At 37.2% G+C, this 26,732-nt stretch overlaps 1 protein-coding gene across 1 annotated transcript in view; it reads left to right on the plus strand.

The window, feature by feature from the left end:
* The first annotated feature begins 4,298 nt into the window (after positions 1–4,298).
* The window catches only part of LOC126765687 (craniofacial development protein 2-like), a 358,297-nt gene continuing 335,863 nt past the window's right edge, over positions 4,299–26,732 (plus strand). Inside the window, exon 1 of the mRNA XM_050483410.1 lies at positions 4,299–6,024. Within this exon, the coding sequence (XP_050339367.1) occupies positions 4,544–5,875 (1,332 nt within the window). The 5' untranslated portion in view covers positions 4,299–4,543 and the 3' untranslated portion in view covers positions 5,876–6,024. The remainder of the gene's footprint in view (positions 6,025–26,732) is intronic.

The following is a 26,732-nucleotide window of genomic DNA, read 5'->3' on the forward strand; positions in this document are numbered from 1 at the left end:
AAAGTGCACTGGCTGCCAACGCCTCTCACATTTACCGCCTACCCAGGATCGAGTTAGACTCGAGTCGTCTCGCCGACCTTGGAAGGTGGTGACTTCGATGCAAATTGGCGGCATGGCAATGACCGACTGAGACTCAATTCATCTCAGCGGCATTTCCCGGACCGAACCAGACTCGATTCGTTTCGTCGGCCACCCCATCTGCAAAGCAGACGTGGAAGAGGAAGTGCAGGAGCCAGTTAGTTAAGTTAGCTTTAAGTAATTTATTGTACGTAAACTGCATTTGCAGTAATACTGCAAGGCGGAGAGAATGTTGACGCCGAACCCGCCCAATTTCTTTTGCCACGTCTGTATCGACAGAGAAATCTTTTCTTTTCTTCCTTTTCGAAATTTTTTCGAAGTTTTAATTAGCGCGCAACTCAACACTAACTAAAAAAGTTACGCGCGCTCTCTCCTTTTGCGACCGCTTAGCGATACAGACGTGGTCCAATTTATTATATTTAAAATACATATATTATATGAAACTTTTTGGTTATTTTATTTAACATTTTGTGGAATCATCTGCGCCAATCGTTTCCCCACGGCTAACCACATCTACGGAACGAGCGAGCACCGTGCTCCACCACCCGAAATATCAGATATGTTTTTCCTAAAACCGCACTTTTAATTTGTTATATTTTTTATGTCCTTATGTAAGTATGTAGTTACACCCTAATAATTGGACTTGTATGTACGTGTTGTTGTGCAATTGAGAGCTCGTTGAAGAGATCAATGTGCCTTGTACATAATAGAACAAGGGTATTGCTGAATATTTGCCAGTGTGGACTTTGGATATATATAATGTATGTAGTTACATACAGTTTTATATGTACCAATATCTGTTGTTTTTCATTTGTTTACTTTGTTTAAATGATTTTTATTTGTTTTAGTTTAAATAATTACTTTCTAATACCAAAATAAACAGTGTTACTTTTCAGTATTGTTTAAATATTTTAATTTAATTGAATTAATATTACTATAATTATCCTTTCTTTTGGAAAATTAATTAACATTTATAATTTTAATAAAGTAGGATGTAGTACACGGTGTAGGGTATTAAATTACAGGCAGATTTTATGCCGTATGAGGATTGAGTCATGTGTAGAAGTTCACGCAAGTGAGGAAAGTTCTTCTCCCTTCACTTGGGAGTGGCCAGAACCGATTATTTTACATTTGGCTCAAGCAGCTCACGACTTCCGGTTTTTAACCAAGTATCCTCTGGGTAGCCTAAGAACATCCGTTTGAAGGCGAGATAAAGTGAAGGTGAAACATTCTCTATATAGGGTTGCCCGCTATGTTTGGGTCAGCCTCGTAAAAAACAGCACCAATAAAAAAGAACAAAAAGCCTCGGATGAGAGACCCCCCTTTTGATGACGACCATGGAAAAGGAAATAAAGACTAAGAATTGAGGGCATGCACCTGGAATTTCCGGTCCCTTAATTGGGAAGGTGCCACTGCCCAGCTGGTTGGCTGATATCACCGCCGTCCAAGAAATGCGATGGACGGGGCGAGAACTGAGACGAGTAGGCCCTTGTGGCATTTACTTCTTCTTCTTCTTAATTGGCGTAGACACCGTTTACGCGATTATAGCCGAGTTAACAACAGCGCGCCAGTCGTTTCTCCTTTTCGCTACGTGGCGCCAATTGGATATTCCAAGCGAAGCCAGGTCCTTCTCCACTTGGTCCTTCCAACTGAGTGGAGGTCTTCCTCTTCCTCTGCTTCCCCCGGCGGGTATTGCGTCGAATACTTTCAGAGCTGGAGTGTTTTCATCCATCCGGACAACACGACCTAGCCAGCGTAGCTAGGAGGAGCTACTGCAGTGGCCATATAAAGGAGCGCAAGTTTGCTGTGAGATTCGTGGTGGGAGAGAGACTCCGTCGCCGAGTACTATCATTCACTCCGATGAACGAACGTCTAGCCACAATCCGCATCAAAGCGAGGTTCTTCAACATATCACTTATTTGCGCCCATGCCCCAACGGAAGAGAAGTATGATGATGAGGTATCTTTGGCACTACGGTCGGTAAATTCAGCCAGCACGACGAAACATCCCAAATGGGTTGAGGCTGATCGACTTCGCCGGTGCCCGAAATATGGTTATCTGTAGTATTAGATTCCAGCACAAGAAAATACATCAAGCTAGCTGGCTGTCTCCGGATCGAAAGACTACCAACCAGATCGATCAAGTTGTGATAGACAGAAGACACGTCTCCAGTGTCCTAGACGTGAGTACGCTCCTAGGCACTAACATCGACTAGGACCACTATCTTGTTGCAGCCAAAACTCGCACCCACCTCTATGCAGCAAAAAACGCACGTCAACAAAAATAAGGAAGGTTCGACGTCGAGAAGCTGCAATCATAACAGACAGCCGAACGATTTTCTACTCGGCTTGCACTCCGGCTCTCTGAGAGCACTCGTCAACAACTCGGTATAAGGGAACTGCGGGACGGCATTTCAAACTCCTTACGTACAGCTGCAACCGAAACCATTGGTTTTCGGAAAATGCAAAAGAACAGCTGGTACGACGAGGAGTACCGTGTCGCAGCGCAAAGAAAACAGTCGCAACGTTACGATCGAGGACAACACGTGTGGGTTGAGATCGATACCGAGAGTTGAAGAGGGAAGCGAGACACATTTGCAGACAGAAAAAGAAAGGGGCCGAATAGCGTGAGTATGAAGAGCTTGATAAACTGGCCGACAGGGGTAATGCTCGAAAATTCTATTAAAAAATGCGGCGGCTTACAGAGGGTGTCAAGACCGGAGCATACTCTTGTAGAACCACCAAACGTGATCAAGTCGCCGATGCCCAGAGCATACTTAAATTATGGAGGGAACACTTCTGCAGCCTGCTGAATGGCAGTGAAAGTACAACGCCAGGAGAAGGCGAACCCGATTCCCCAATCGTTGACGATGTAGCAGACGTTCCATTGCCCGCCCATGAAGAAGTTCGAATAGCAATTACTCGCCTGAAGAAAAACAAAGCGGCGGTGGCCGATGGATTGCCGGCCGAGCTACTCAAACACGGCGGCGAAGAACTGATAAGAAGCATGCATCATCTTCTTTGTAAAATATGGTCGGACGAAAGTATGGCCAGCGATGGGAATTTAAGTGTGCTATGCCGAAAAGGAGCTGCCTTTATGCCTCGATGTCTGAATTTGCTATCCGCGTAAAACTAATACGGCTGTGTAAAGTGACGTTGAGCAACATAAAAAGCTCCGTCAGGATCGGGAAGGACCTCTCCGAGCCTCGAAACTAAGCGAGGTTTCAGACAAGCCGTCTCCCTATCGTGCGACTTCTTCAACCTGCTTCTGGAGAAAATAATTCGAGCTGCAGAACTAAACAGAGAAGGTACAATCTTTTATAAGAGTGTACAGCTGCTAGCGTATGTCGATGATATTGATATCATCGGCCTCAACACCCGCGCCGTTAGTTCTGCTTTCTCCATACTGGACAAGGAAGCAATGCAAATGGAACTGGAAGTGAACGGGGTCAAGAGGAAATATCTCGTGTCATCAAACAAATATTCGCCGCACTCGCGACTTGGCCCTCACGTCACTGTTGACAATCATAACTTTGAAGTCGTAGATAACTTCGTCTATCTTGAAACCAGCGTATACACCACCAAAAATGTCAGCCTAGAAATCCAACGCAGGATAACCCTTGCCAACAGGTGCTACTTCGGACTGAGTAGGCAATTGAGAAGCAAAGTCCTCTCTTGACGAACAAAAACCAAACTCAATAAGTCACTCATAATTCCCGTCCTGCTATATGGTGCAGATGCCTGGACGATGACAACAACTGATGAGTCGACGTTGCGAGTTTTCGAGAGAAAAGTTCTGCGAAAGATTTATAGTCCTTTGCGCGTTGGCCACGGCGAATATCGCATTCGATGGAACGATGAGCTGAACGAGATATACGACGACACTGACATAGTTCAGCGAATTAAAGACAGCGGCTACGCTGGCTAGGTCATGTTGTCCGGATGAACGAAAACACTCCAGCTCTGAAAGTATTCGACGCAGTACCCGCCGGGGGAAGCAGAGGAAAGGAAAACCGCCACTCCGTTGGAAGGGCCAAGTGGAGAAGGACCTGGCTTCGCTTGGAATATCCAATTGGCGCCACGTAGCGAAAAGGAGAAACGACTGGCGCGCTGTTGTTAACTCGGCTATAATCGCGTAAACGGTGTCTACGCCATTAAAGAAGAAGAAAAAGATTATATGTATATGTATATAGGAAGGAGTCATGTGTAGAAGTTAGGAGGATGGAGTCATGTGTAGAAGTTCACGCAAGTGAGGAAAGTTCTCTGATCGCCATTCACTTGGGAGTGGCCAGAAACGATTCTTTTACACATGGCTCAAGCAGCTCACAACTTCCGGTCTTTGACCAAGTATCCTCTGGGTAGCCTAAGAACATCCGTTCGAAGGCGAGCTAATGTGAGAAGGCGAAACATCCCCTGCTTAGGGTTGTGCGCTGGGTTTGGGACCCGCCACGTAAAAAACACCCCCAATGAAAAGAAAGCGGCAGCCTCGGAAGAGAAACCCCCCTTTTGATGACGACCATGGCAAACGAAATAAGGACTACGAGATAAGGGCATGCACCTGGAATGTCCGGACCCTTAATTGGGAAGGTGCCGCTGCCCAGCTGGTTGATGTCCTCGCGAAAATAAAGGCTGACATCACCGCCGTCCAAGAAATGCGATGGACGGGACAAGGACAGAGAAGAGTAGGTCCTTGTGACATTTACTACAGTGGCCATATAAAGGAGCGCAAGTTTGGTGTTGGATTCGTGGTGGGAGAGAGACTCCGTCGCCGAGTACTATCATTCACTCCGGTGAATGAACGTCTAGCCACAATCCGCATCAAAGCGAGATTCTTCAACATATCGCTGATTTGCGCCCACGCCCCGACGGAAGAGAAGGACGATGTGACCAAAGATGTCTTCTATGAGCGCTTGGAGCGCGCTTATGAGAGCTGCCCCCGCCACGATGTCAAAATCGTGCTTGGCGACTTTAACGCCAGGGTGGGCAAAGAAGGTATATTTGGCACTACGGTCGGTAAATTCAGCCTCCACGACGAAACATCCCCAAATGGGTTGAGGCTGATCGACTTCGCCGGGGCACGAAATATGGTTATCTGTGGTACTAGATTCCAGCACAAGAAGATACATCAAGCTACCTGGCAGTCTCCGGATCGAAAAGCCACCAACCAGATCGATCATGTTGTGATAGACGGAAGACACGTCTCCAGTGTTCTTGACGTGCGTACGCTCCGAGGTCCTAACATCGACTCGGATCACTATCTTGTTGCAGCCAAGATACGCACTCGCCTCTGTGCAGCAAAAAACGCACGTCAACAAACACAAGGAAGGTTCGACGTCGAGAAGCTGCAATCACAACAGACAGCCGAACGATTTTCTACTCGGCTTGCACTCCTGCTCTCTGAGAGCACTCGTCAACAACTCGGTATAAGGGAACTGTGGGACGGCATTTCAAATTCCTTACGTACAGCTGCAACCGAAACCATTGGTTTTCGGAAAGTGCAAAAGAACAGCTGGTACGACGAGGAGTGCCGTGTCGCAGCGGAGAGAAAACAGGCTGCCTACCTCGCAACGTTACGATCGACCACTACACGTGCGGGATGGGATAGATACCGAGAGTTGAAGAGGGAAGCGAGACGCATTTGCAGACAGAAGAAGAAAGAGGCCGAAATGCGTGAGTACGAAGAGCTTGATAAGCTGGCCGACAGGGGTAATGCTCGAAAATTCTACGAAAAATGCGGCGGCTTACAGAAGGTTTCAAGACCGGAGCATACTCTTGTAGAACCCCCAAAGGTGATCTAGTCACTGATGCCCAGAGCATACTTAAATTATGGAGGGAACACTTCTCCAGCCTGCTGAATGGCAGTGAACGCACAACACCAGGAGAAGAAGAACCCGATTCCCCAATCGATGACGATGGAGCAGACGTTCCATTACCCGACCATGAAGAAGTTCGAATAGCAACTGCCCGCCTCAAAAACAACAAAGCGGCAGGGGCCGACGGACTACCGGCCGAGCTATTCAAACACGGCGGCGAAGAACTAATAGGGTGCATGCATCAGCTTCTTTGTAAAATATGGTCGGACGAAAGCATGCCCAACGATTGGAATTTAAGTGTGCTATGCCCAATCCATAAAAAAGGAGACCCCACAATCTGCGCCAACTACCGTGGGATTAGCCTCCTCAACATCGCATATAAGGTTCTATCGAGCGTATTGTGTGAAAGATTAAAGCCCACCGTCAACAAACTGATTGGACCTTATCAGTGTGGCTTCAGACCTGGAAAATCAACAACCGACCAGATATTCACCATGCGCCAAATCTTGGAAAAGACCCGTGAAAGGAGAATCGACACACACCACCTCTTTGTCGATTTCAAAGCTGCTTTCGACAGCACGAAAAGGAGCTGCCTTTATGCCGCTATGTCTGAATTTGGTATCCCCGCAAAACTAATACGGCTGTGTAAACTGACGTTGAGCAACACCAAAAGCTCCGTCAGGATCGGGAAGGACCTCTCCGAGCCGTTCGATACCAAACGAGGTTTCAGACAAGGCGACTCCCTATCGTGTGACTTCTTCAACCTGCTTCTGGAGAAAATAGTTCGAGCTGCAGAACTAAACAGAGAAGGTACTATCTTCTATAAGAGTGTACAGCTGCTGGCGTATGCCGACGATATTGATATCATCGGCCTCAACACCCGCGCCGTTAGTTCTGCTAGGGTCTGGCAGTGAACGAGGGCAAAACGAAATATCTCCTGTCATCAAACAAACAGTCGTCGCACTCGCGACTTGGCTCTCACGTCACTGTTGACAGTCATAACTTTGAAGTTGTAGATAATTTCGTCTACTTAGGAACCAGCATTAACACCACGAACAATGTCAGCCTGGAAATCCAACGCAGGATTGCTCTTGCCAACAGGTGCTACTTCGGACTGAGTAGGCAATTGAAAAGTAAAGTCCTCTCTCGACGAACAAAAACTAAACTCTATAAGTCCCTCATAATTCGCGTCCTGCTATATGGTGCAGAGGCTTGGGCGATGACAGCAACCGATGAGTCGACGTTACGAGTTTTCGAGAGAAAAATTCTGCGAAAGATTTATGGTCCTTTGCGCATTGGCCACGGCGAATATCGCATTCGATGGAACGATGAGCTGTACGAGATATACGACGACATTGACATAGTTCAGCGAATTAAAAGACAGCGGCTACGCTGGCTAGGTCATGTCGTCCGGATGGATGAAAACACTCCAGCTCTGAAAGTATTCGACGCAGTACCCGCCGAGGGAAGCAGAGGAAGAGGAAGACCTCCACTCCGTTGGAAGGACCAAGTGGAGAAGGACCTGGCCTCGCTTGGAATATCCAATTGGCGCCACGTAGCGAAAAGAAGAAACGACTGGCGCGCTGTTGTTAACTCGGCTATAATCGCGTAAGCGGTGTCTACGCCAATTAAGAAGAAGAGATATGTATATATGTTCGCACTGGGAAGATGGTGCGAAAGCGTGCTCCCATATGCACTGTATGTATTATATATTTGTCAGTTTGTAAGACATATTGTCTATTATGCACTTTGTTAATGTTGCTGATATGAACATATGTATATGTAGTATGTATGTATGTATATTAAAATTATGCATAGAGAAGTAAGAAAATATGCATATGTTTTCTTTCCCTAGCTTTTTTTTTTTGTTTATGCCTGTGCTTATTTAGTTTTTGCAATCCTGTTTATTGTTTTGTTAAACATAAGGTTTAGCTTAACTTACAGGCATTCGATAAATATTCTATTTGATTATAAATAGTTGGGTATATGTATATATTACTTACATATGTCAACTGTTTTTTAACCGAATTAAATTGATAAACGGATTTGGTGTTACATACATACTAGGGTGTGCCATTTTGAGGCAACCTTTTTTTTCAACTGAAAAACAGGCTCAAAACTTTCGAAATGTGTAAAAAAAAAGTCATTTAAAAGATGAGCTCTTAATATTAATATTAAGAGGTGCCTCTTTCAAATTTTCTCTTTTCCATATAAATTACATGGAAAAAAAATCATTTTTTTGCGGTGGTTATTGTACGGAGGTTATTATATGTGCACGCGATGGTTGCCAGTAAGGATGGTAAACTCGATTCCGATTCTACTCGAAAATCGAGTTTTCTCGTAAAATAATCTATTTTTCGAATGTCAAGAATCGATTCTTAATCGACTTCGACTACTGAAGATTGATTCCGAAAAATCGATTATTTTACGAGAAAACTCGATTTTCGAGTAGAATCGGAATCGAGTTTACCAGCCCTCCTGGCAGCCATCGCGTGCACATATGTATAATAACCTCCGTACAATAACCACCACAAAAAAAATGATTTTTTTCCATGTAATTTATATGGAAAACAGAAAATTTGAAAGAGGCACCTCTTAATATTAATATTAAGAGCTCATCTTTTGAGTGACTTTTTTTTCCACATTTCGAAAGTTTTGAGCCTGCTTTTCAGTTGAAAAAAAAAGGTTGCCTCAAAATGGCACACCCTAATGTACATATATATGTAAATATGTATCTATTTGCCCCCTTTATCACCAATTCCTCCTTCCTTCTTCCAGCTGCTTACGGGGTTCTTGAGAGTATTGTTTGTGGGTTAGTTTATTAAATTGGCGCTCGGTTGTTTATTGCATTTGGTTTTGTTTGTTGGTTTCGCGCCCGGTTGTGTGTGTGTGTTTTTGTTCCTTATTCTGTTGTTTTTGTTAGTATGATTATGTGTTTAACTTTTTGTTTTAATGTTCGCGACTGCTTATTTTCTTTTTACTTTCATTTTATGTTTGGGGTTTCGCGCCTTGTTTGTGGTTTAGTTCAGGGATGGGCACGTTTTTAGCCCGAAATTTAGCAAAGTGCACACGAGGGCTAGATGAGGGGAATGTGAGTTTACGGAGGGAAGGGCATAAAATGTTGCAAAAAAAATCAATTACATTCCTCCGTAACTTAATGTTCATCGCAGAATGGTTGCGGCAATACTGACATTGTACACCATACATGGGCGTTTTGACTCATATGAGCAGTTACTCTCAGCACACGTATTCTTACGCTCTTATTTCAGTCGCTATTGAGAGCGAAAGAACCAGTTTTGCACTGTGGGCAAGAATGATAGAATACAAGATTACGACACTAGTTTACAGTTAGTTTTTTTCGGTTTAGCTCTTGACAATTCTTACAAAAACAAATACATTGTGCAACAATTTCGTGACGTCACACTTACGCGTTGAGACGAACAAGCATAGAAATGCATACAAATTGTAAACAGAAAAGTAAACACTTTTTGAAATTCCCAAAATAATATTAATTCATTCGTATTTGCAGGAAAAATTTCAGTGGAATGTTTAGAATATTGTTGCGAGAAAATATGTATATAATTAGTTTTAGGCACATCCACAATAAATAAAGAAACTTGTATTTAATAATGCGCGTTCTTGATTATTACTTTATTGAATAATAATATAAAATTGAAATACATGGCTTTTATACAAAGATTTTGCTTAGCTCACTCATTCATAAATTTTAACGTAAACATCAAAATAATTTCGGAGTTCAACCACTTTTAATTTGTTTGTAATCAATAAAATAATGGCAACAACAATGTTACAACATATGTTGATTTGTAACATTGTTGTGGCAAAGAACAATAAGCAATAGAATGCGATATCAATTTCGACAAAGTTGCGACAAAGCAAATGTAAATAAAAAATAACAACTACTGTGGTCGTTTTGCGATATATTGCTTAATAATCATTTTATACATTAAAGAAGCTAATTGAACGGAATATCAAATTTCGTATTTAAAATAGCTTGCAGTGGATTGTACTGATACAATGGGTGGAGTCTCTGACGTAACTTCTCCCCCCTTTGTTTTAAGACTCTCCTGAGTCGAAGAATTTGTATTTGTAATATTAATGCTTTGATTTCTTTTACTGTGAATGAGTGAGACAATAAGTACAATTATAATTATTAAAAATATAAAAAATGTTGATAAATATATGTAGTGTTGTTTCCTGATAAAGCTTAATTCGTTAATTTGTTCAATGTTTTCAAATTTTGATAATAAAATATCATCGAACATTAATTTTTCATTTTGATTCTCTATGTCTTTAACATCATAGATATTTTGTATAGTTTGTTTGAAAATGTTATTATAATTTTTCCATACTCTATTTTCTATTTCAATTGAACAATTAATAAAGGATATTAGGTAATTTCCAGTTAGATTAAATATGTTTGTATTACATGTATTGCTTATCTGGTTGTTTTTAAAATTTTTTAACAATAATATACCATCATTAATTTCAATTACATCTGTTACATTGTTAAATATATATATACAATTATTTTTATATAAACAATTTTTCATTGGCACAAGTTTTCGTAAATCTTTATTTTCTTCATAAAGTAAAGTATTATTTTTATACTTTACGACTTTCAATGGTTCAAACATTAATTCTCTATTCTTGCTGTTTGTTAAGGGCATAATCATAGTAATCGGTAATTTTATTGTATGTCTTGGGATTCTTACAACAAATATGATGTTTTCATTACTTGTAATTAGTGTTCCCATTTTTATATTTTCTAATTTATTTATATCTATATTGTAATGATCAATTTCTCCATTTGTTAGAATGTTACTATGAAGTATTCCTATTCTGGAAGCTGCAATATTATCTTGAATATGTTCCACGTTATCTTGCAGAATTTTTAATTTAATTATAAAATCAGTTTTAAGAAGTTGTATATGTATTTCACTCATATCTTTTTTAATACCTTTTAATTCTTTTGCTATAATTTCCCTATCATGTAAAATAATATTTCTTAATTTAGAGAAAGATTCATTGAAATGGGAATTTATGTTAATTTGTTTATTAAGATTTTTTATTAATTGATGATTATTTGTCTCAATTACTTTTAAATGTTCTTCGATTTCCTTTCTATCCTCATCATCCATTGTTCCAAATAGCCATTTCTCCGCTGTGCCTATGAAATTAATTAGACCTCTTTTATATCTATGTGGTATTAATGTTTTTGCCTTTTTCCGTATGATTTCCAGTTGCATTTCTAGTGGTTTAGAATCTGCCTCAAGTCCTGACCGTTTTATATTTAGTTGTAGTTCGTTAATAATAGTTAATATTTCTTGAGGGTTAATTATATGTAGTATAGTATCATAGTCTTCTACAAAATCGATATTTTCAACCGTAAATTCAAAGTATCCAGATTGACTTCCAATTTTTTCAACGTTCATCAGACTGTTCGTCGTCGGGATGACCAATATTGCCAATATCACTAATATCAAGTTGATCTGCAAATTTCGTTATTCTCTTAATATTTATTGGATGTATATTATCAAGTTTCATTTTTCTGTATCTGGGTTGGTATTTGTGCCTAACTGCTTTATAATTCTTTACATATCCCTCCTCCTTATTATTAATAAAAACTTCCCTATTTTCGTTTAATTTCTGAATTCTATGAAGTTTTGCCTCTAACATTCTATTGTAGATTTTGTTTTTATCTTCTTTTCCTTCCATTACATCTATCGGTCGTGCTTTTGTAATAGAATGGATAGAGTTATTATACCATTCTATAGCTTGAAATACTTTTTCCTGTATGGACATTTGAGAATTTTCTATTTCTAAAATTCTTACTTTTTCGCTGATTGTGCTGTGTAATCTTTCTATATCAGCATTCCCCGTATGACTGTTAGGTTTAGTAAAATGAATATCTATTTCTTTTTCTCTCAAAAATTTTTCACATTTACTGAATTAAACTCATTATCCAAAATCATAAGTTTAGGTTTACCTCTTATCGCAATATATTGTCTTAACTTTTCAATAATTGTAATGCTATTTCTATCTTCTAGGTTGAAAGCAATTACATGTTTTGAAAATCTATCTATAGCTGTGAGGAAACTATGCTTTTTATTAATATAAATATCAATGTGTATTATTTCATTTACTTCTTTTGGTGTTTCGGTCAATTGAAATTTTGGCTTTAATGGATTTCTTTCATATTTTGCCCTATTACATGTGTCACAATTATTAATATATTTTTGAATAATAACTTTCAATTTTGGAAAGTAAATTAATTTTTTAATCTCATCATAACACCCATTAATTCCATTGTGACCTGTTTCATATTTATGATAATTATGTATTTGCTTTAGAGTTTCATCTTCACTAACCATATCCTTTGCTCGAAAACTACATTTAACAAATTTTACATTTTCTCTTTGACTATAAGATTCTAAGATTTTCATTTGTAACCGATTATAGTCATGGTCATTCAGATCTGAGTAGATTCCTACTTTACCCGATTTAATATGTCTTCTCAAAATATCTGGCACTAATTCATTTTCCAAATCTTTTAGAGTTATATATATCACCTTATTGCCAAATTTTGTTTCGAATTCAGTTTTCTTTGAGTTCGTAAAAATAACTTGGGTTTTAAAACGGTTAACCACTGTTTCGAGTATGGGTATAAGATCATTAAAGTTATCATGTTGTGAACGTATGGTACCAATATCATTTTCATCTATATTATTATCCAAAGATTCCTGAAAATTGTTTTCAATAATTTCTTGATTCTCAATTGCATTTATTTCATTAATATCTGAATTTATGCGGCTCAAAAAATCGGCCACTTTATTATCTTTACCTTGGATATATTGTATGCTCATATTATATTCTCCTAACTTTAACATCCATCTTTGTAATCTTTGGTTCACACCATTACATTGTGTTTTTGCATGAAGCCATTTAAGTGGTTGGTGGTCAGTTTGTAAGTCAAATTGTACACCATATAGATATGGGCGAAAATAATTCACGGCCCATACAATGGCTAAAAGTTCTTTTTCCGTTGTAGAGTAATTTTTCTCATGATCATTTAAAGTTCTGCTGGCATAACACACAGGGTGATTATCCTGTTGTAGTACTGCTCCGACTGCAAAATTACTTGCATCAGTTATTAATTTAAATCGCTTATTAAAATCGGGATACTTCAAAATTGGTGCTTCTGTCAATAATCGTTTCAATTTTTCAAATGAATTTACATAATTAATATCTTTCGTATTAACTTTCATATCTTTTTTCAAATATGAGGTCATAGGTTGTGCAACTTTGGCATAATCTTTTACAAATTTCCTGTAATAACCGGTAACTCCTAAAAATGCTTTAATTTGCTTTTGTGTTTTCGGTAACTTAAGTTCCACAATGCTTTTAATTTTTTCGGGGTTTACTTTAACACCTTGGGGTGTAAGTATATGTCCCAAAAAATTTGTTTGCTTACAACAAAAATTGCATTTATCTAATTGGATTTTTAAATTATGTTTTTTCAGAACATTGAAAATTTTATGTAAATTATCAATATGTTCCTGCAAAGATGTGCTAAAGACGAGAATATCGTCCATATAAACGACACATATTTTATTGATGAAATCCTTTAGGACAAAATTCATCATTCTTTGGAAAGTTGCCGGTGCATTCTTTAAACCAAAAGGCATTCGTACGAATTCGTAATGACCGAATGGTGTAGAAAATGCTGTTTTTGGCCGGTCTTCCTTTTTCACAAGGATTTGATGGAATCCTTTAGCCAAATCAATTGTAGAAAAGTATTGTGACCTTCCCAATTTATCTAAAATATTTTCTATATTGGGAATAGGAAATTTGTCGTCAATCGTATTTTCATTTAACCTACGATAATCGATCACTATTCTCCATTTCTTTTTACCCGAACTATCAAGTTTTTTTTGAACTATCCACAAAGGGCTATTATATGGAGAACGACTTTCTGTAATGATGCCTAATTTTAACATATCTTGAATTTGTTTAACGATTTCCTTCTCATGAATCTGTGGGTACCTATAAATCTTGGAATACACTGGGTTATTTGTTTTGGTTAATATTTCATGTTGTATACTTTCAGTTGTTGTTAATTCCTGTCCTTCCTGATAAAATAAACAATTATATTCTTTTATTAGGCTAGAAATGGCTTTATATTCTTCTTTATTTAGATTTTGTAGTAATTTTTCAATTTCCTCCCGATTAAGCTCATAACACTCAAATTTATGGCTATCGTTCTCATTATTTGGATAAATATTAATTGTTCTATTATTTATTATAACAGTATTGTTTTCCATATTTATTATAGCTCCCAATGGTTTTAATAAATTCTGGCCTATAATTGCATCAAATTTTTTATTATCAAATTTAGCTAATTTCCAAACCATGTCCGCATCCTCGTTAAATTCTTGAGGTAGGTTTGTGATTATTTCCTTTTCCACTATTATTTCGTTTCGTAACGACTTAAGTTTAATTGGGTGTTTTAATATTATTCGGTTACATGACTTCAACTTATTACTATTCATAAGTGAAATCGATGAACCTGTGTCGATTAGACATTTAATTATTTCATTGTTAATTGTTAGCAATACTATGGGTAAATTTTCCGACCTGACTCCAAGTGAAAATTTACTTCCTCATTGTAATTGGTGTCCATTGGTTCTGGACGGGAATATGATTGATTCGTACGAACACTTGCTCGAACTGTATTTTGACCATACAAATTATTATTATTATTTTGTCTAAAAGACTGCCCGAAATTCCGTGTTTGTCCTGAATTTTTTGCATAATTTTCCTGCTTTTGAGGATAATTTTGTCGTTGTTGGATTTGCCTATTATTAGAACTAGAAAATTTTTGAGCTTGCTGTAGATGTTGCCTAGAATATCTTTGCGATGTCATACTAGAATTATGAATATTTTCGCGAATTAGTCCCTCAGCTTCCAAAATAGAGAATGCTTCTCTGATACTTTTTGCATTTTTATTTAACACTACCGATGCTAAGTTTGCTTCTATATTGCTTAAAAAAGCCCTTAACACAACTTTTTCATTATTTTGTGGCTTAAACTCTATTGGTTTATTTTGATCATATTCATATTTTTCATTAAGTTTTGATAAAATATCTCTTAATGTGATAAAATATTGTCTAAGATTATAATTTCTTACCGAAAATACCTTCTGGTATAGAGAATGATAAGACTCTTTAATTCCAAAATTTGCAACCAGTGTTTGTTTAATTTGCTCCCATGACATATTCTCACCAATAGTCCTCATTACGTCTAAAGCTGGTCCTTGGATTTTGTTAACAATTACCCTTGCGAAGATATAGTTCCTTGCGTTCTGATCCTGTACAAGGGGCAAAAGTGTGTCTACCTCTCTGATGAATGACGATAATGAGATCGTTCCATCGCCTCTGAACTCATTTATTCTTTGAGCATCCTTCAATAGTTCTTGTACTGTTGGTTGATACTCCATGGTATTTGATTTTTTTTTTTTCGCTTAATTTCAGTGATTATTATAGGTGAAGAAACTTTTCTGTTTTAATTATAACTGTTTTTTTTTCATCAATATCACTTTTCCTTCTAGAATATATTAATATTAAAAAGTTTATGAATATTTTACTTTCACTTCACCATAAATGTCATTATTTTAAATAGTGGGTATATAGTTTATTTATTTAATTATATTGAGTTTTTGTTTGAAATATCACTTTTTTAAAAAAATGATAAACGATTCGTTTTCAATAATTCTTAAGAATTATTTCGCGACCGACTGCGCCAGTAAAGAAACTTGAGTTGTAGTTTCTTGATTATTACTTTATTGAATAATAATATAAAATTGAAATACATGGCTTTTATACAAAGATTTTGCTTAGCTCACTCATTCATAAATTTTAACGTAAACATCAAAATAATTTCGGAGTTCAACCACTTTTAATTTGTTTGTAATCAATAAAATAATGGCAGCAACAATGTTACAACATATGTTGATTTGTAACATTGTTGTGGCAAAGAACAATAAGCAATAGAATGCGATATCAATTTTGACAAAGTTGCGACAAAGCAAATGTAAATAAAAAAATAACAGCTACTGTGGTCGTTTTGCAATATATTGCTTAATAATCATTTTATACATTAAAGAAGCTAATTGAACGGAATATCAAATTTCGTATTTAAAATAGCTTGCAGTGGATTGTACTGATACAATGGGTGGAGTCTCTGACGTAACTATACATATATATTTTTGTTTCTTTCACTTCACCTCTTCTCTTTACTTTCTTCAAATTTTTGTTACCTCACTGACATATGTAGGTATATAGTAGTATATTAATATGGTAAGTTATTTTTTTTGTTCTGTTTGTTTGGGTCACTGCGTTGTTTTTATTTTTTTGTTCGTTAAATACGCACTTTATTACTGAACATAGTTTTGTTTTTTGTCACCACAATTTATTTTTATTATAATTAAATGTTATATATTTTAATATAACTTTATTTTTATAAAAATCCGAAGATGCCTTTCGGTAAGGCTCGAATGACCATGAATAAAAGAGTACAAAATTTCTGTAGAGAACACGCTCTTAAATAAAAATTAATTTTATTTGTATTATAAGAACTTGACGAAATTATAAATTTTAATGTTATAAATTTTGATGTTAAAAATTGTAATGTTAATATAAATGAATGTCGAAAAGCGGGCGGCGAGTATAAAATTCCGAAAAAGACGACAGCCGGTGCGTGCATTATGCGACGGTATTCTCATCGAATGTGTAGAATTTGCTCAAGAGGTTGTTTGGGTTGATGTACAAGTATGGTGAGTTGTGTTGTGTACGAGTATGATGTCATCGACTATGGTCGTTTCCAATTTGTTCCCAGATGCGGTGTATTGGTGATCATGTGGTGTATACAGTGGTTTGGTTAGAGTTCGCCATTTTATCCCGGATAGAGTGGGGGAGTCTTAACTCATTTAAACAAATTTTCAAGCTGAAAGTTAATCTTTTTTGTTTGTTATTGTTTTTGATTAACTAGTTTAAGACTGTTTTTATTTCTATTAAATCGTCATAGTCTGTTGTCCCTGTGACGAATTTTATAATTGAGCCTAAAAAGTGTAGTGAACGTCGTGCCATATAGTTTGTGGGCACTAATTTTGATTTTAAAACCTCTATTTTACTGACGAGAATAGCCTCTTCTTCATTCGGATTTGCATTATACCTGTTCCTCATAATATTTTCGTACGGTGTAAGTATAACCATTAAATTGGCTTCATGGTACAAAAATTATGTGTCTTCAAATAAATATACTATGTCTGTCTCAGTCTAAACAAATTTTCTATTACTGAGGTCAGTCACTAAATCTGCAAAAGGGGAGTAAATTGTAAATAATATTATAATACCGCCGTACATGCTGTAGCCTGTCTTCGAATGCTGTCCTTATGGATATTTTTTCCTCTCTCAGTTAGAATGGTTGCACCGCGATCTTCTTTTACAGTATGTTTGTTATATTTATTGGCACTTTTATTCCGTCTGTCTGTTCGGAAATTAATTACATCACCTGACTTTTATGTAATTGTCTTTCTATCTTTATTGTGATAATTTAATATTCTTCCTTGAATTTTGAGTAAAATATATTTTATTTCCGGATACTTTTCCCGATTGAAGAATACGTCTTCCGATTTGTATCCTGTAAATGAATGGATAGTTTTATTGTACTGTCTTCGCCATGAGCAGTTTTGTTTTCGCTAGCTAAGCTTGTCGAAACTTCGACAACCATTTCTTGTTAAATGGTGTATTGGAGTCAATGGATGTGTAATTTGAAGTCTGTAATACACTGCCTTCGCTGCGTTGTCTACGAACACATTTTCGTTATCAGTCATAAGATGTTTGGCTTTGGGGTACACTTGAGATAATATTTCCTCTATGTACTCATAACAATTTAGTTTGTTTTCCAGTTTTGATAAGTATGTAACATTATTTTCAGTACTTATCAACGGAGCTGATGTATATATTATTGTTCTTGTGAAATATGTATATCCATTTGTATGTATTCCCCAACTTTTGTTGGAATTGGAGTTTTTCCCATAGGTTATTTGTTTGGATGTCTTTCATACTTGTGCTGTAAACAAATTTCACATTTTATTGTTTCTTTCCTACACATTTCCTTCACGTTGGGTCAAAAATGTGTAAGTAAAATTTCTTGTGTGTTACTTTTATAATTGCGGTGTCTGTTCGTTTATATTTATAACATATATCAATAGATTTGGTGATATTACAAATGTGCAAGTTGCAAATTTAGCAATAATGTCATCTTATACTTGAAATAATATTTCCTCGTCTATATTTAAAGCGTACGTAACAGTTGGTCTTGCAATTTTTTTTAAATATACCCTGAGCAGGGTATATTAAGTTTGTCACGAAGTTTGTAACACCCAGAAAGAAGGATTGGAGACCCTATAAAGTACATATATACATATACTTGCTGCGGCCGCGACTTCGTCCGCGTGGAATTATGATTTTGGGCTTCGTCTTTATCTTCGTCCGCGTCAATATCTGTTATCAAAGAACTTCTGCGTAAATTATATTTTTTGTTTTATTTTCTGGTGGCAGAAGAACATATTGATTTTTTCCGCAACCTGATCTTGACAACGCGACATATAATTGGCCATGTGAAAAGCAGTCTTGGCGTAAATCGATCCCCACGTGTTTAAATGTTTGCCCCTGCGATTTTTTAATTGTAATGGCGAAAGATATCTTAAAGTACTGTTTGACCGACTGCTGGACCAGTCAAAACGATTGTAACGATCACGTTATTGCGAAGAAATTTGACTTGAAGTCGGGTCCCGTTGCATAAATTATTTGGTTTCAGATTTCTAAGTAAAACTATTGGGGCGCCTATTTTTAGCTTAAGGGAATGTGGAGGAAGGCCACTTGGGTTCAAAGAATTTAGGAACTCCTGTGGGTAATGGACCACATCTTCTTGATCCATTACATTATCAATAGATGTGTATGTGACTATATCTCCTTCAATTTTATTTAAAATTATGTCATTAATTTCGTCCACGCTACTGTTTCTCGCCGCCAATATTGCCCTTTGACACATCCATTGGTGATCTTTATTTTCTATGTCTCTGATGTCAGGGTAAACTTTTGATGTTAAATCCTCAATGTTACCTACTCTTACTCCTAAATCGCGGTCAATTTCAATTTTATTTTGAAAATGAGGTATTTCCCCGTCTCCTACTAAAAGTAATTTTGAAGGGAAAGTTATACTACCTCCCCCCAAATGGGCTCTCATATTTGTCCATAATTTTAAAATATTTACAAACTTCCATAATGGAGAACTTTTAAGGCAAGACTTTACAATGTCTGCTCTAGCTCCGCTTATTATTAGGGGTAAAGTTTGTCGAAAGTCCCCAGCAAACATAACAGTAATCCCACCCATGATTTTATCACAGCTTCTAAGGTCTCTAAGAGTTCTGTCTAGAGCTTCTACGTGAGCTCTATGGATCATGGTACATTCGTCCCAGATTATTAAACTGACATCTTGTAAATCTTTTCCCAAAGGGCCATTTTTACGTATAGAGCACACGCTATCTTTCTCTAAAGAAACAGTTAGGGGAACTTTAAAAGTGGAATGAGCTGTGCGTCCATAAAGTTGCAGCGATACCTGACGACGCTACTGCTAAGGCTAGCTGTCCCTGAGACCTTACTTTTGCTAATATAAGATTAGTAATGAAGGTCTTGCCGGTCCCACCGGGAGCAACCAAAAAAAAAAATTCTTCCTTCATTGAAACGAACACTTTGCAGAACACCATTATACGCTGTCACTTGGTCATTAACAAATCTTGGTTCATTTTGAATAATATACTCATTTAATTCATTTATATCATATGGTTTTCGCAATGCTACCTCTAACGGGTCCAAAAGCGAATAATTTCTTTTTGATGCAGGAAACCCAAAATGAGTTAGGGATTTGTCGCAAATCTCATAAATTTTTTCTTCAATTATGATTAGTCCATCATTGTATACATCATCATTATATGCTAATGTCATATCCTGATTCTCATTACGCAGTCTGTTTAATATATCTTCACATAAAGCATTACGAAATTTATTCCATAACTCTAAGGGGTCAGATGGTTGGCCAAAAGTAAGGATGATGGTAAATAATTCTCTTAATTATGACAGCATCGGACACGGTATTTTGCCAATGTTCATCTCCCTCCAGTACACCTAATTCCTTGCAAGCGCCTTGATAAGTTTGGAAAATAACACCATTCACGGTCCTTAGATGTTCAAATGACACTGGACCGCGAACATATTGCAGTAACATCCTTAAATAAAAACAATCAGTTTGAGTTGGATGAATGTTGTAAACACGGTAAAGTTGGTTTTTTTTTTTACACCGGGATATCCTTCAACATCTTGCCCACGTTTTCTTCTAGAAAATTAATTTCTTTGCCACACGTAATACTGAGGAACTTCGTGATATAAACGGGTTTTTGCAAAATCGTCGCTTCTGCAAAGATCAAAGAACGCTGTAAGTGTCGTTGATGAAGGATTGTTAACACGATCTTGGAGATTTTCATTATTATAAAAATAAACAATTTGTCCATTTTCCAAATTAACTGCTAAATGAACTACTGCCAAAACGTTCATGAATAGAAAATTGGAAAATTCTCCAGAACGCTTCCGAGGAACTTATATAGCGACCATTTAGGTATCTTTTTACTTCATCGTTATTCATTTGTAAAGAAAATGTGGCTTGATCAGAACCTTTATGAATATACTTACAGATGTACTTAATTGCTTTGACCGATTGACAAAACTCTACGTTAATGTGTGCATTGAAAATTCGTGATAGCACTGGATTATAGGGAACCACCCAACGATTATCATTTCTGTACCTTTGACACGAATTACTGCTGTGTTTCCACCATTATCTGGAGACCTGCGCCTGTAGGATGGGTAACCGTCATCCCCGGTTTGTGTTTCCGAAATAAAATATTTAGGGTACTTTTTAGAACAAACGTTTTCTTTCATACATGGTGACGCAGGATTATGAAATCCGCAAGGACCATGCATCATATTTTTTATGACAATATTATGAAGAATTGGATCTTGTTGTATGTCAGGTATTTCAGCCGATATTATTGCATCTATAGAATCTGGTTGTACTTTGTTAGCCAGCCACAATAAAATGTGGGCGTGAGGTAAACCTCTTTTCTGCCATTCTACGCTTTAAAAAGCAAAGGCTTTCGATGGTCCAAATATTCTTCTTGGTTAGTAGGTCTATCATTTTCTTGAGTTTTAAATGAAATACTCTAGAAACCAAATCATGTCTGTCGTAAGAATGTTGATGAGGTAATAACTCAATTTTTATTTCCGGCCATTTTGAGTTACATGTAAATGTAATGAAGAGATCAGGTCTTCCAAATTTCCTGACATATGTCATGGCATCTTGACTCTTTTCATTCATGAATCTGGGGGATCCTGTAAATGACGACGGCAATATAACGTGCTGGCCAATATTAGAAGCGTTTATATTCCCATCATTTACGACGGCATCTCTTCTGCTCTCAATTTTTTTTTATTTCTTTTGATGAAGTCAAGCCTCTCGTAAATCATTTTTGCCGTCACATCAACACAATATTGGTTGAATAATCCTTTGAAATAATGTATGTTGCTAAAGTCATTTATTCTCACCATGGTCTAAATGCATAAAACTGCATACATGATACTGTTTTAGATCTAGCAGTAGCATCCTGCTGTGGGATATTAATACAGTATCCGTCGTTTCCAAAGGGAAATAGTAAGGGATATTGAAGCGGGTCATAAGACCGATGAGTTTCAGAAACTCGTTGAAGTCGACCATCTCTCTCAGTCAACACAATATCTCGGGGACCTCTGTCTTCGTGGATTAAAAGAACAGCTACCTCATCTACTACCGGCGCATTATACCGACCTCGATGCTCGTTAGGCGGTTTCACATCAGCATGAGTAATAAGTTTTAAATCATTGGGCGTTCTATTTTCCAGATTGTACTTAAAACTTTTAGTATACGTATTATGATCGTGAAGATATGTTTGGAGAACGTCGATAAGATCGATTTGCAAGCAAGGGTTTAAATTTGAGCGCAAAGATATCTGATCTGCATGGGAAACAAAATATATTTGCAAAAATTCGGGTTGTGCCCTTTCAGCTGGAAGTAAATCACCGATCAAATGATAAACTTGCCCTTGGACTTTAAAAGTGGGCAAAAAGTTTCCCGAATTTCTTTGTCACCAAATGAAGTCATCTGAAATAGTGTATTATATTGTCTTGAGTGATTTAAGAAATGCTTTGATAATGGATGTGAGCCTGATATGAGTTCTTTTAAAACTGTTGTAGGTTGCGGAATTATAGGTATATTTATTTTGCCACCACTACAACACAGTCCAGGAGCTTACGCCGCCCATTTTTTTGCTTGGCATAAGTTGCAAATTTTATCCATTTTACCAATATCAATATCATTTAACTCAGTATAGTCAAGGGTGCAATCATAAATAAACGCAGCATTCAATAAATTACTGCACTCAACTCGTTGCCTGCGAGTTCTATTTCCTGCAGATTTGCTGTGCTAATCGATGGGAGCGTTCAGCGCTTGATTCCCGATTGCGGCCAGCCAAAGTTCGGGAATTCTATGAGGCCAAACGTTGAGAACGTCCAGCGTTTGATTCTCGATCACGGCTAGCCAAAGTTCGGGAAACGTTGAGATCGTTCAGCGCTTGATTCCCGTTGTCGGTTCGCCAAAGTTCGGAAACTTTGTGAGGCGAGACGCTGCGAACGTCCAACGCTCGATTCCCTAGCACGGTTTTGTTCACTGATTGCTCGTTGAGTACCCAACCTATGCATATTCTCATCCTCAGTTTCATTGCTGCGCAAAACTCGCTGGCGCTTTGCATTAGCAGTCTGCCGAGAAAGCTGAGTTATATTTCTAGGCATTATAGTGACAAAGAAGGAACGTAGAAAATGAATAAAAAGAATGTAGAAACAGGTAAGGAAGGGCTAAGTTCGGGTGTCACCGAACATTTTATACTCTCGCATGATAAAGTGATAATCGACATTTCATTATCAGTCATTTACATATTTTTCAAATACCGTATTTGTGCAAAGTTTTATTCCGCTATCATCATTGGTTCCTAATGTATCTTCTCGTATTATACAGAAAAGGCATCAGATGGAATTCAAAATAGCGTTATATTGGAAGAAGGCGTGGTTGCGAACCGATTTCACCCATATTTCGTACATGTCATCAGGGTGTCAAGAAAATATTATATGCCGAATTTCATCGGAATCGGTCAATTAGTTCCCGAGATATGGTTTTTGGTCCATAAGTGGGCGACGCCACGTCCATTTTCAATTTTTAAAAAGAGCCTGGGTGCAGCTTCCTTCTGCCATTTCTTCCGTAAAATTTCGTGTTTCTGACGTTTTTTGTTAGTCGGTTAACGCACTTTTAGTGATTTTCAACACAACCTTTGTATGGGAGGTGGGCGTGGTTATTATCCGATTTCTTCCATTTTTGAACTGTATATGGGAATGCCTGAAGAAAACGACTCTGTAGAGTTTGGTTGACAGAGTTATAGTAGTTTCCGAGATATATACAAAAAACTTAGTACGGGGCGGGGCCACGCCCACTTTTCCAAAAAATTGCGTTCAAATGTGCCCCTCCCTAATGCAATTCTTTGTGCCAAATTTCACTTTAATATCTTTATTTATGGCTTAGTTATGACACTTGATAGGTTTTTGGTTTCCGCCATTTTGTGGGCGTGGCAGTGGGCCGATTTTGCCCATCTTCGAACTTAACCTTCTTATGGAGCCAAGGAATACGTGTACCAAGTTTCATCATGATATCTCAATTTTTACTCAAGTTACAGCTTGCACGGACGGACGGACGGACACACGGACGGATTTCGACTCTACTCGTCACCCTGATCACTTTGGTATATATAACCCTATATCTGAATCTTTTAGTTTTAGGACTTACAAACAACCGTTATGTGAACAAAACTTTAATACTCTCCTTAGCAACATTGTTGCGAGAGTATAAAAAGGATTAATTACTGTGAAACTTTTAGAAACAAAGTAATATACTAAAACAAAAAAATATCTACTATATAGAAAACAACTACAAAATAAAATGTGTTTAACCCTCATTTTGACGGATACTTGGATTGTCATATAGAGTACCAATGGGCCTGGCTGGACCCAAAAGCAAACCTAACATCATTTTGGAGAAACTTTAATTTTTTTATTTCAAATAACATTTTAAACACTCTTAAAATTGAATTAATTTTCCTTTATGCACTTAAAGCATTTGTAATAACATTTTGAATGTTGTTGACATTCAGCATCTGCGCACTCTTGGCAAAAGAACCTTGTTTTACGACGATGTTTGTCTTAAGCATGGCATAAGCTTCAGTTCCTTTTCTTTTCTGAAGTCTTACATTTGGTGTCTGTTAGCGTAGTTGGTTGTTTCTGTAAAATAAATTTTGTAACTTGTAAATGTGTTTGCAATATATATATAACATTACTGAATACATACCTCAAATTTTCCCAAAATATCTTCAATTGCGGAACGGCAAACGGAATGCTTTATTACATGTATATTGTTACGTCTCGACTCGATTTGCGGATGAGCTAACATTTCGGACAAATCATATAAAAACTTTCTACGATCGTCTGATTTAGTGTAATTGTTATTTTCTTTGCATATAATAAAACTGCCTAATGCCATTACATCAACAATATTATAAAAAAAAAATGCAAGAGTCCATCTCTTAGTTTTTCTTTTGGTAGTGTAATGCGTTAGCATTTGGTTCATGGCATCAACACCAACTTTATTTTTGTTGTAATGCGTTATTGCTGCTGGTTTTCGCTTGACGCCTTCAACCTCCTTATCATAATGTACCGTGGGCAGTAATATTACCGCTTTGTTTTTCTTAGGAACATATGAACAAATGGCTACGTTGTCTTGATGAAATCCAAACTCAGATGAAAGAACTGCCCTATTCTTGTTTTTCTTCATTTCAGGTGGTATACATGCTTTATTGCCTCAAAGGGTTCCAACGAAGGACAGCCCCAAGCTTATTAGCCGCTGACATATATTTAAAGTGGAAAAAAAGTTGTCAGCTACTATTGTGCGCCCAGAATTTGAATATTTTGAAACCAAACGTATAAGCTCATTTTCCCCTTAATTCTTTGCTCTCCCTTCGTTGGGTTCTTTTCCGATATAGATATTTCCACTCAAAGGATATTGAGTTTTTGCGTCACAAGCCCACCATATTTTTATACCGTACTTAGCAGGTTTTGAAGGTATGTACTGAGTAAATTTCGTTCTTCCTCGATACGGAAAAAGTTGTTCGTCAACAGTTATATCGCTATATGGACGAAAATTCTTCTGGAGATTTGCATTTAGAAAGTTCCAAATATCTCGTATAGGTGCCGCTTTAATTGGTTTGTTTTCCATAAAACTGACGCAGCCTGACTATTGTTATTGCTGACTCCTGCTGCTATAAGAATGCCTAGAAAACCTCTGAGCTCTGTTTCTGTAACGTTTTGCCATTCTTTCAATTTGTTGGAATTTTTAAAGTTCCATTCATTGGTTTTTTCGTACCGTAATTGTTGGTTTCGCTTACAATGATGCATGATATGTTTGGTGTAAAAAACGCATCGAAAACTTCTACAGGCGAACATGATGTGATTGTCGATCCACCGAATGAACGCAGTACATTATGGGAGCGAACACGACTACTTTGAGGTGCTTCCTTACTCCAAACGGTCCCATCTTTGCCAATAAAGTTGTTACCTTCATCAGTATTCAAATCATCGTCGCTATCTGTGCTACTATATTCTTCAGAGACTTCAATTTCGTGTTCAGCTTCAACATCTGAAGCTTCAAATTCCAACTCATTTTCTATTTCTGAGGCGCCGAAATCAAGATCATTAGCATCATTTTCACTGTTGTTTTCAATCTCTTCTGCCAAAGCATTTGCAACCAAGTCATAAAAATTTGGATCACTACGCGACACATTATCATATATGAAATCTATTTTACTCATTTTTATTCAATAAATACACACTTTGACAGAATACCACCGATTATTATTTACTTGAATGTGAACATCACTTTTCACTTCTAACTTCAAATGACAACATCTAACATGTGAAAACCAACAATGTTTTTGATAACGGAACTTTAAATTCAAATGAGCAAAACAAATCGTGAATATAATAACAAGAGAGCATTCCAATTCATACAAAAGTATGTTCCCTTTGCGTAATGAGCGCATGGGTCTGGTCAGACCCATTAGTACTCAATATGACTTTTCGGTTGAAAACTATAATTTAAAAACTATTTATCAATTTTTATACATATATATATGAACAAAATCATACTTAAATATATCATCTAGGATATCGTGAAGTATTGAAACATAAACGTGTGTATTAGTATATGAAATGGTGATTAAAAGTTCAAAAAAGTCTGCCTGGACCCATCAGTACAAATGAGGGTTAAAAAGTATTATTACGATGATAATGTATCGCAAATACAATTTAGCGCTGCGTTCGACCGTTCAGTACGGAGCCGACCGCGCGAGTGAGCCGTGCGGCATGGTATCTCGTAGAGCTACACCCCCCTCCGGCGCGCCCGCAAACACCGCTTCTTGCCGTCCGGCCAGCACAGCGCAGAGTGCGAGTTGATTTTGTTTCGGAGTTATTTATTTGTAATATTATCTTTTAAGTTATTCGTTGAAATTAAGTGT

The sequence above is a fragment of the Bactrocera neohumeralis genome, unplaced genomic scaffold (genome assembly GCF_024586455.1).
Source record: "Bactrocera neohumeralis isolate Rockhampton unplaced genomic scaffold, APGP_CSIRO_Bneo_wtdbg2-racon-allhic-juicebox.fasta_v2 cluster11, whole genome shotgun sequence".
Classification (NCBI taxonomy): Eukaryota; Metazoa; Arthropoda; class Insecta; order Diptera; family Tephritidae; genus Bactrocera; species Bactrocera neohumeralis.